The 10,504-nt window shown below is 42.3% G+C and overlaps 1 protein-coding gene across 1 annotated transcript; it reads right to left on the bottom strand.

Moving 5' to 3' along the window:
* Positions 1-3,245: 3,245 nt before the first annotated feature.
* Positions 3,246-9,565, bottom strand: LOC110493222 (LETM1 domain-containing protein LETM2, mitochondrial-like; the record flags this gene model as incomplete). The annotated part of the gene is made up of 4 exons (XM_090204190.1): positions 3,246-6,783; positions 7,148-7,219; positions 7,523-7,633; positions 9,434-9,565. Coding segments are annotated over 4 exons (372 nt in total), but the record flags the coding sequence as incomplete, so codon positions are not given.
* Positions 9,566-10,504: the final 939 nt, after the last annotated feature.

Raw genomic sequence — 10,504 nt, 5'->3', positions numbered from 1 at the left:
GCTAAATTTCGAGTCTCATAGCAAATAGTCTAAATAATTATGTAAATCAGGTATTTCTGTTTTTTTATTTTTAACATCTTTTAAAAACCTGTTTTCACTTAATCATTATTGGGTATTGTGTGTAGATTTGAGGATTACATTTATTTTTATTTTTTAATAAGGCTGTAACCTTGAGAAGGGGTCTGAATACTTTCCGAATACACCGTACCTGCCCTCTCTTCCGTCTTGGTCGTTTACACAAAAGGGAAGAAGTCGTAAGGCAGCTTGGCGTTGATAGTGGGCCAGGCCTTATAGCCCGGCCGGGTGGCTGCAGACAGGTAAGAAGGTCATGGAGCTGGTGACTGACATGACATGGCTGCCTCCAGAGAGCAACGCCTGAGGAAAAGGAAAAATGTCAATAAAACATATGTAGGGTGTTACATAAAGGTGTCATGACACTGACCAGAGGTCTGGAAGATGGACTCTATTGTGCCATCACTTGGCAATATGTTTAAGAGGGAATCTATCAAGGCTTTAACAGTAGCTTACAATCTCTATGGAATATATTGTTCCATGACAGGGTAAATAATGACTTTGGACTACATTTACATTACGGTCATTTAGCAGACACTTTTCCATAGCGACCTACAATCAGTAAGTCAGACACTTAGCGTGCACTTATGTGTGCTGTGGTTGCTTTTAAGCGCTAGTAAAAAGTGTTAAACAAATACAAGCTGATAAAGTTAGATTGATGTGTTTGCTAAGGGTTGTTTTTAAGCACTTAGTGACAAATGTTTCTATAAAGAGCACTATACAAACAATGTGGTACAATCAATATTACATTGGGCATGTCAAATCCAAGCATCAAAACTCATGGATGCAACTGTTTATGTAAAATGGTTGTGTGTTGGTTGTCCTGAAAAGAAAATGGTAAAACACTTGATTGTGAGGCTAAATACAAGGTCAGATAAATAGATTGTTGCTGGGTTCTAGGGACTGATAGGGTTCATCTATTACGTTATGTTATCATTGGTGTATGTTTAATGTAATGGTCGTTGTCTCCAGTATCTCATTGAAAACAAGCTTTTTTCAAGTTACCATTATGCTTTATAAACAAAGAAAGTACAGCTTAACCACTGTATATGGGATAACAGCAACATCTACAGTGCCTCCAGAAAGTATTCACATCCATTTCATTTTGCAACATTTTGCAGTGTTACAGAATTTAAAATGGATTAAATTTCGATTTTTTTGGGGTCACTGGCCTACACACAATACCCCATAATGTCAAAGTGAAATTATACAGTTGAAGTCAGAAGTTTACGTACACCTTAGCCAAATACATTTAAACTCAGTATTTCACAATTCCTGACATTTAATCAGAGTAAATATTCCCTGTCTTAGGTCAGTTAGGACCACCACTTTATTTTAAGAATGTGAAATGTCAGATATGTCAATAGTAGAGAGAATGAGAGAATTATTTATTTCATCACATTCCCAGTGGGTCAGAAGTTTACATATACACTCAATTAGTATTTGGTAGTATTATCCAAAGCGTTTGACACAGTTGATCATGAAATATTACTTTCTACATTGTATTATTACGTTTTCATGATTATACATATAATTGGTTATATAGTTTATTTATGCAAACGGCTGTGCATCTACCAGGGCCAAGATATCCTGTGTCGTGCTAATATATATATAAGACCTTGGTGCTGTGTCTTCTACTGTACTTCCCATTCTATTTGGTGATGTTACCAATTTGATTTTATCACACAATAATATTTATTCACTAATTAATGACGCCAACTCAGGCATGGACACATTTTGTGAATGATTCCAGATAAACAAAATGATCTTTAAAATGTTAAAAATCCAACTTCATTGTATTCACTAGTAAGAATAAGAAATATTGTAAAAAAATAAATAATTAAAGTTTAAAAGAGCCAGAATCTGAATTGGTGGAAATGAAATGGAACAAGTCACATCCACTAGATTCCTCAGAGTTGTAATTAATGAAAAGTTATCTGGGAAAGATATTACATTTGTCTGCAGCAAAGTGATGAAATTTGTTGGTATCATCAGAAAGATTAGTGGTTTGGTTCATTAGGCTTGCTTCCTAACTCTATATGATTGCTTAATTTACTCATATCTCATTTACATTAAATATTGTCTGAGCCAGAACACATGCCTCCAACCTACACAAATTATTAATCATACAAAATACATTTGCAAGACTAGCCACCTCTAATTACCTGGCTCCATCTGCACCTTTGTTTAAGAATCTCAATATCTTGTCTATTTATGACATTAATGTACACCAACTGTGCACTTGCATCTACAAATACTCATACCTCCCAGACAGTTTACCTAAACCCTTCAATGGATTCTTCCAGGTTCATTCTGAAATCTTATCAGAAACCAGCAACATGTTGGGTCATTAGCTTTCTATTCCCTTACAACCAGTTAAACAAATATAATTTGGAAATGTACCAACAAAAAAAAGCTCAGCGAAAGAAGCAGAGATAACAGAGAAATGTTTAACTAAAGTGAAGCATTCATTCTATAATTTATGACATTCTGGTGAACGAGAGTTTATTTAGTCTTTTAGGGCAATGTACTCCAATGACAGAGAAGTTGTATGTATCTAATTATACACAAGTGTCACGAATCCCGCCGAAGATGGTGCCTCTTCCTGTTCGGGTGGCACTCGGCAGTCGTCGTCGTCACCGGCCTACTAGCTGCCACCGATCCCCTTTTCTGTTTCATTTAGTGTTGTCTGATTAGTTGGACCTGTTTCTTGTTTAGGTTTTAGTTTTGGGCTATTTAAACCCGGTAGGCCCGCCGCCTTTTGTGCGGGCTTGTTTTTCTGTTATTGGTGTGTGTGATTTTAGTGGATTTTATTTCCCGAACCGTTTCGTCCTGTTTGTTTTGGACTGGGTCTTTTAACACCCTTGTTTGTAGCATTGACCGATACTCTGTTGCTTTGGGAATAAATATCTAACTACCCTGCTCTCTGCGCCTGACTCCTCCACCCACTACTTCTAGAAGTCCTGAAAACAAGTTGACTAAAAAAGTCTGAAATTATAAGCAGAAACATGTCTTAATTAGGCACAAAAAAAAAGAATCAGGCACCCCCTGTAAAAAAATATTTCTGCCATATCTGACTGTATAGCCTACAGCGCGGGTTAGGGTTGGGTGCAGCCCTCAGATTTTCACTTTATCATATAATTGGGCAGTTACGGATGGGTTATTAGCAATTTCGGTAGGGTGAACAAACAGTTGACCAGCTCACTACTAGTGACCACATAACCAAACTGTAAATACCGTAGCCTCCGTAGCCAATGTGAGTAAGACCTTTAAAACAGGTTAACAATCACAAGGCTGCAGGGCCACACGGATTACCAGGAAGTGTACTCAACTGGGAAGTGTCTTCACTGACATTTTCAACCTCTCCCTGTCTGAGTCTGTAATACCAACATGTTTCAAGCAGACTACCATAGTCCCTGTCCCCAAGAATACTATTGTAACCTGCCTAAATGACTACTGACCTGTAGCACACGTCTGTAGCCATGAAATGCTTTGAAAGGCTGGTCATGGCTCACATCAACACCATTATCTCTATTGCACTCCACACTGCCCTTTCACACCTGGACAAAAATAACACCTATGTGAGAATGCTATTCATTGACTACAGCTCAGCGTTCAACATCATAGTGCCCTCAAAGCTCATTGCTAAGCTAAGGACTCTGGGACTAAACACCTCCCTCTGCAACTGGATTCCAGACTTCCTGATGGGCCGACCCCAGGTGGTAAGGGTAGGTAACAACACATCCGCCACGCTGATCCTCAACATGGGGGCCCCTCAGGGGTGCATGCTTAGTCCCCTCCTGTACTCCCTGTTCACTCATGACTGCACGGCCAGGCACGACTCCAACACCATCATCAAGTCTGCTGGTGTTCAACAGTGGTAGGCCTGATCACCCGCAACAATGAGACAGCCTATAGGGAGGAGGACAGAGACCTGACCATGTGGTGCAAGGACAACAACCTCTCCCTCAATGTGATCAAGACAAATGAGATGACTGTAGACTACAGGAAAAGGAGGACCGAGCATGCCCCCATTCTCATCGAATGGGCTGTAGTGGAGCAGGTTGAGAGCTTCAAGTTCCTTGGCATCTGTTACGAATCCCTTTTGGCCCGACAGTCTAGGGGGGGATGGTAACGAGACCCGTAACATGACTCATGCAAATTATAATAGTGAAAAAGTAAGAGTGAGAACGAAATAACCACAGACAACTAAATTACCGTCAAACCCTCAGGGTTTATTGGAAAACACACGGTAATGGGGGGAGCAGGAAAAGGGGCCTTTTCTGGACCCAAGGAAAGAAATAATAAGTATCCAAAAAGACCCCTAAGCTAGACTAGCTTACTTCACCAACAGCTAACTAACATAAATAAAAATACAGTGGGTGGTCCGCCCAGTTCTAACTAGTGTTTTTATACAAAGTATTCCTACGGGTAATGTATGCCGATGGGCGACTTATCTTGGTACCCCCTTTTCCCACCGTCAAACAAACACCATAACAAAACCAATACTCACAGGTGGGGACAAAGTGACATGTAGTTGCAAAAACCAAACAAGAGATCTACAGACCGATGGCATTGACAAAGAGATTGAGCTCTCGAGCAAACAACAGACAGGATTTTTAAACCAAGGGAAAGGGAATGTGATAGGGTATTGGAAACAGGAGGAGGTGTGTCTTCTCATTAACGACTGATTGATGACTGATTGGGGAATGATGCTTGCCACCTATGAGGAGGAGAGAAAAGAAATACACACACACACAGGATACCTGTATCCGTAACAGCATCCACATCCCCAACAAACTAACATGGTCCAAGCACACCAAGACAGTCGTGAAGAGGGTACGACAAAACCTATTCCCCCCCAGGAGAGTGAAACGATTTGGCATGGGTCCTCGAGAGCATCCTGATGGGTTGCATCACTGCCTGGTATGGCAACTGCTCGGCCTCTGACTGCAAGGCTTTACAGAAGGTAGTGCGTACAGCCCAGTACATCACCGGGGCCAAGCTTCCTGCCATCCAGGACCTCTATACCAGGCGGTGTCAGAGGAAGGCCCTAAAAATTGTGAAAGACTCCAGCCACCCTAGTCATAGACTGTTCTCTCTCCTACCGCATGGCAAGCGGTACTGGAGTTCCAAGTCTAGGTCCAAGAGGCTTCTAAAATGTTTACTAAAGGGCCACAGGGGACTGGTAGGCTAGACAGAGGTTGATACTTGGTTTTCTGTGTTCTTGACAAATTAGACATTGGGCACAGATTTGTGCGCTGATTGTAGTAGATTTGGGTGTGTACCATTCTTTTCTACAAGAACTTTCCATTCCCCCCTTTGGACACATGCGACACACACATGCATCCGAGGTAAACCAACAAACTGGGGGGAGCCACTAGGCGACCGCTCTGGTGCCTCCATAACCCATCATCATGTAGTTTACAATTATACCCAGTCCGTTACCATTTAATTTTGTTATCAGTAGCATCTTGTAAGGCAGCCACACCATTTACAGTAACTAAGTCAGAAAAAGGAACTGAAACTGTCTGTAGGCACATTCCCTTAGGGTTTGCAAGAACAACTGTCTTAGCAGCTGCATCAGCCCTGACATTGCCTTGAGAAACATCATGTCCATGAGTGTGAGCTTTACACTTTACAATAGAAATCTGCCAAGGCAGCATAATAATGTTCAACAATGCTGCAATAAATCAAATCAAATTTTATTGGTCACACACACGAGTTTAGCCGATGTTATTACGGATGTAGCTAAATGCTTGTGTTTCTAGCGAAATGCCTGTGTTTCTAGCTCCAACAGTGCAGTAATATCTAACAAGTAATATCTAACAGTTTCACAACATATACCCAATAGACACAAATCTAAGGAATGGAATTAAGAATATACAATATAAGATGAGCAATGTCTGAGCGGCATAGACTAAGATACAGTAGAATAGTATAGAATGCAGTATATACATATGAGATCAGTAATGCAAGATACATAAACATTATTAAATTGACCTGTGTTCCATTTATTAAAGTGGCCAGTGATTTCAAGTCTATGTATATAGGTAGCAGCCTCTGTGCTAGTGATGGCTATTCAACAGTCTGATGGACTTGAGAAAGACTGAAAAACAGCTTCTCTCGATCCCAGCTTCGATGCACCTGTACTGACCTCACCTTCTGGATGTTAGCGTGGTGAACAGGCAGTGGTTCGGGTGGTTGAAGTCCTTGATGATCTTTTTGGCCTTCCTGTGATATCGGGTGCTGTAGGTGACCTGGAGAGCAGGTAGTTTGCCCCCAGTGATTCTTTGGTCAGACCGCACCACCCTCTGGAGAGCCTTGTGGTTGCGGGTGGTGCAGTTGCCGTACCAGGCGGTGATACAGCCTGACAGGATGCTCTCAATGGTGCATCTGTAAAAGTTTGAGGGTTTTAGGTGCCAAACCAAATTTCTTCAGCCTCCTGAGGATGAAGAGGCACTGTTGCACCTTCTTCACCACACACCACAAAATACTGATATATGATACAGATCTTACAACTGTAAACACATGAGCAATATCCCGCCAGATGAAGATTTACTTGACTAAAAAGTGTGCCACGATTGCTTCCCTAAACCAGAAGTGAAAAGGGAAATGGGGGTTGGGATTGCAGCTTCCTTCAGCAGTATGCAGCTAGTGAGTGTGGGACCCAGTAGAGTAGGCCTTGGCAGCCAACTCAGCACCTTTTGCCTGAAAATGGAGGATAGATAATATGAGCAAAATCGCAAAGAGCTAAGGTAAGTATGTTCTATTCAAGAACCATTAGGTTGACTAGATATTAATAGATGTTAATGAAAATTATCAGTGAGAACAGCAGAAAATCTCAACTTGAAATGTAATGGTATATAACAAATCATTACTTCCAAAAAGAGTGGCTAACATATTGATGCAGCTTTGTGAAATACAACAGATAAGGGTGGACTCTAACCAAATGGCCATTATAAAGCCCACTGAATGTCCCTTGGACTTGCCTACCTTCTGCTCCTGTAGCACTTTCTTTCCAAAAACTTTGTACACAAAACCATGGAATGAAACATCCCCCACTCAAACTTACATGTATTAACTGAGCTTCTGGTGACGCCATCTTCGATTCCACAATCCTGGCTTTATCCAAAACTCTCTCCACCTGGAAAAAGAAGGGATTCTAAGAATAAGGAAATGTGTGTGTGTGTGTGGGGGGGGGGGGGGGGGGTGTCAGTGTGTCTGTATGCTTGCACTTTTTGATTTGGGATTTCATTTCCTAATTTGGGAATCAGAAAACGTTACTGCCGCGCAACAAACACTGCTAGGAAGTTCTCCTGGTGTTTTTCTTAGAGAAGAAGCATCCACATCAACAGAAACAATCAATCCCCATCAATAAAGACAGAAATGGATTGAATGGAAGTGGACCCTGTTGACCGTGCAATTTAGAAGTGCGTCCAGCGTGTACCTTCCTGTCCATGATAATGGGGGCAGAGTCCACCAGGACTTCTAGTGACGCAGACATGGGCTTGTCTTTGACAGGGGCCTTGATCTCTGCGGGAGAGGGGGCGGCGACTTGCTGCAGGGAAGAACAAGAAAAGAGGGGGTCAATTCAATGTTGAATTTAGCCTTCAGTTGCTCGGTCTACTGGTTGATTAGGGCATTGGGTCATTTTAGAGTTAGCAGAAGGAGTGGATGATGCCACAATACAGTTGCGCCTGGTAATGTAGCCATTACATAACTATAGCTCAACACTTTGCCATTGGTCTTATTGTGGCAGATTACTTAGCAACGGTCTACTCTGAGGCATTCTTATCTAGGAAGGTTGTTGAGAGCATTTACAGAAAAAAAACATCTCTAGTTTTGCCTTGTCAGCAACATGACTTGCCCTTTCTCCTCAGGTGAAACATTCTCTTTAAGGAGTCACATGTTTCAGGGCACAGTGTGCCTAAAATAACCATTATAAAACCTTCCAGTACTATTTCCTCCTCTTAGTACACTACTGTCAATCCCAGTTTGTCAGAGAAAAGGAGTGGTCAAGAAAACATTCACAGAAGATGCTTTCTGTAAGTGAAAACTACGTTTATATTGAGGCACCTGCAACATACGACTCGTGTCAGCTTTTTTAACACATGAGACCAATATGAATTCAAAATAAGTTGTTGCTGCGGTCTTTTATGGATGATGCCATCACCCTTTCTTTTTTGGCCCTGACCTAAGCGGTTGTTTTTTTAATATTTTTTTTACCCCCTTTTTCTCCCCAATTTCATGGTATCCAATTATTGTAGCTACTATCTTGTCTCATCGCTACAACTCCCGTACGGGCTCGGGAGAGACGAAGGTTGAAAGTCATGCGTCCTCCGATACACAACCCAACCTAGCCGCGCTGCTTCTTAACACAGCGCGCATCCAACCCGGAAGCCAGCCGCACCAATGTGCCGGAGGAAACACCGGGTACCTGGCAACCTTGGCTAGCGCGCACTGCGCCCGGCCCGCCACAGGAGTCGCTGGTGCGCGATGTGTCGTGGAAATTTCCTCTATTTACCAAATCATGGGAGCAAACCACAACACAAGTCAGAGTTAGTTATCAAAGTCCATCTTTAATTATATCAGCTCTATCACAATCCTGTGACTCAGGCAATTCAGTGTCTAACCATGAATTCTCTGAGAGCCCCCCTTCATTGCAGCTGAGTTCCTTTAATAGCAAAAACACACATAGTCAGACAGCATAGACATAATAAATCGTTCAGCTTTGTCTCCTTACTCAAACCCCAGAACCATAAACCAATCCTCCATATCAACAGGCATATATCAAATTGTCATTTAGATACAACCAACTCTAAATACAACCAATCCTAAATACAACCAATCCTATCTTGACAAGATCACAGACACACACTGACTGGCACACAGACATTGTGGAGCCAAGAGATATGTTTACACATGATGATACTTTGACCTCTCCCCTCTCTGCGGCCCATGCAACTTAGTCTTGACATAGAACAGATACTGCAAACCCTGCCACAGTATTATACAACCTATAACATTCTTGATGAGAAGTAATTTACAAACATATGATGAATATAAAACATCTTACATATGTTACCAACAAATTGTGATTATTCCACGACAGATGAGACAAGGACATCCCTACCGACCAAGCCCTCCCTAACCCGGACGACGCTAGGCCAATTGTGCGTCGCCCCATGGACCTCCCGGTCGAGTCCGGTTACAACAGAGCCTGGGCACGAACCCAGAGTCTCTGATGGCACAGCTGGCGCTGCAGTACAGCACCCTTAACCACTGCACCACCCGGGAGGCCCTTAAGCGGTTGTATTGATCATAATCCTTGCTATAGTTGCCAACTTCAGACCCTTACCTCCAGTTTGACGATGGGGAGGATGACAGGGGACTTGGGTGTGAGGTCGGTATGGTACATGGCATGGGACAGCAGCAGGAGAGATGGAGGAACATTCTCCTTCAGGTGAAGAACCAACCACTGACAGAAGAGAGACAGAAGTTACTTAAATTGCTAGAGCATGGTTGTCCCTGGTTGAGGCATGCATTGTCTGTTTTATGTGGTTGTTGTCATCTATGTCATTGAAGATGACAATGAATAACCCATCAGACCAACCCCTGCAAACTCCTTGAATGGCCAACTCCTTGAAGTTTGCAGTTGTGTAAAATAAATAAATAAAATTACACACACAAACACATGTTCAGTGTGTGTATATATATGTATAGATATACAGTGGGGAGAACAAGTATTTGATACACTGCCGATTTTGCAGGTTTTCCTACTTGCAAAGCATGTAGAGGTCTGAACGTTTTATCATAGTTACACTTATACTGTGACAGACGGAATCTAAAACAAAAATCCAGAAAATCACATTGTATAATTTTTAAGTAATTAATTAGCATTTTATTGCATTATATAAGTATTTGATACATCAGAAAAGCAGAACCTAATATTTGGTACAGAAACCTTTGTTTGCAATTACAGAGATCATACGTTTCCTGTAGTTCTTGACCAGGTTTGCACACACTGCAGCATGGATTTTGGCCTACTCCTCCATACAGCTTCTTCAGATCCTTCAGGTTTCAGGGCTGTCGCTGGGCAATACGGACTTTCAGCTCCCTCCAAAGATTTTCTATTGGGTTCTGGTCTGGAGACTGGCTAGGCCACTCCAGGACCTTGAGATCCTTAGTTGCCCTGGCTGTGTGTTTCGGGTCGTTGTCATACTGGAAGACCCAGCCACGACCCATCTTCAATGCTCTTACTGAGGGAAGGAGGTTGTTGGCCAAGATCTCACGAGACATAGCCCCATCCAACCTCCCCTCAATACGGTGCAGTCATCCTGTCCCCTTTGCAGAAAAGCATCCCCAAAGAATGATGTTTCCACCTCCATGCTTCACGGTTGGGATGGTGTTCTTGGGGTTGTACTCATCC

The sequence above is a fragment of the Oncorhynchus mykiss genome, chromosome 17 (genome assembly GCF_057628025.1).
Source record: "Oncorhynchus mykiss isolate SJ-2025 chromosome 17, ASM5762802v1, whole genome shotgun sequence".
Classification (NCBI taxonomy): domain Eukaryota; kingdom Metazoa; phylum Chordata; class Actinopteri; order Salmoniformes; family Salmonidae; genus Oncorhynchus; species Oncorhynchus mykiss.
This window is presented reverse-complemented; position numbering and strand designations above follow the sequence as displayed.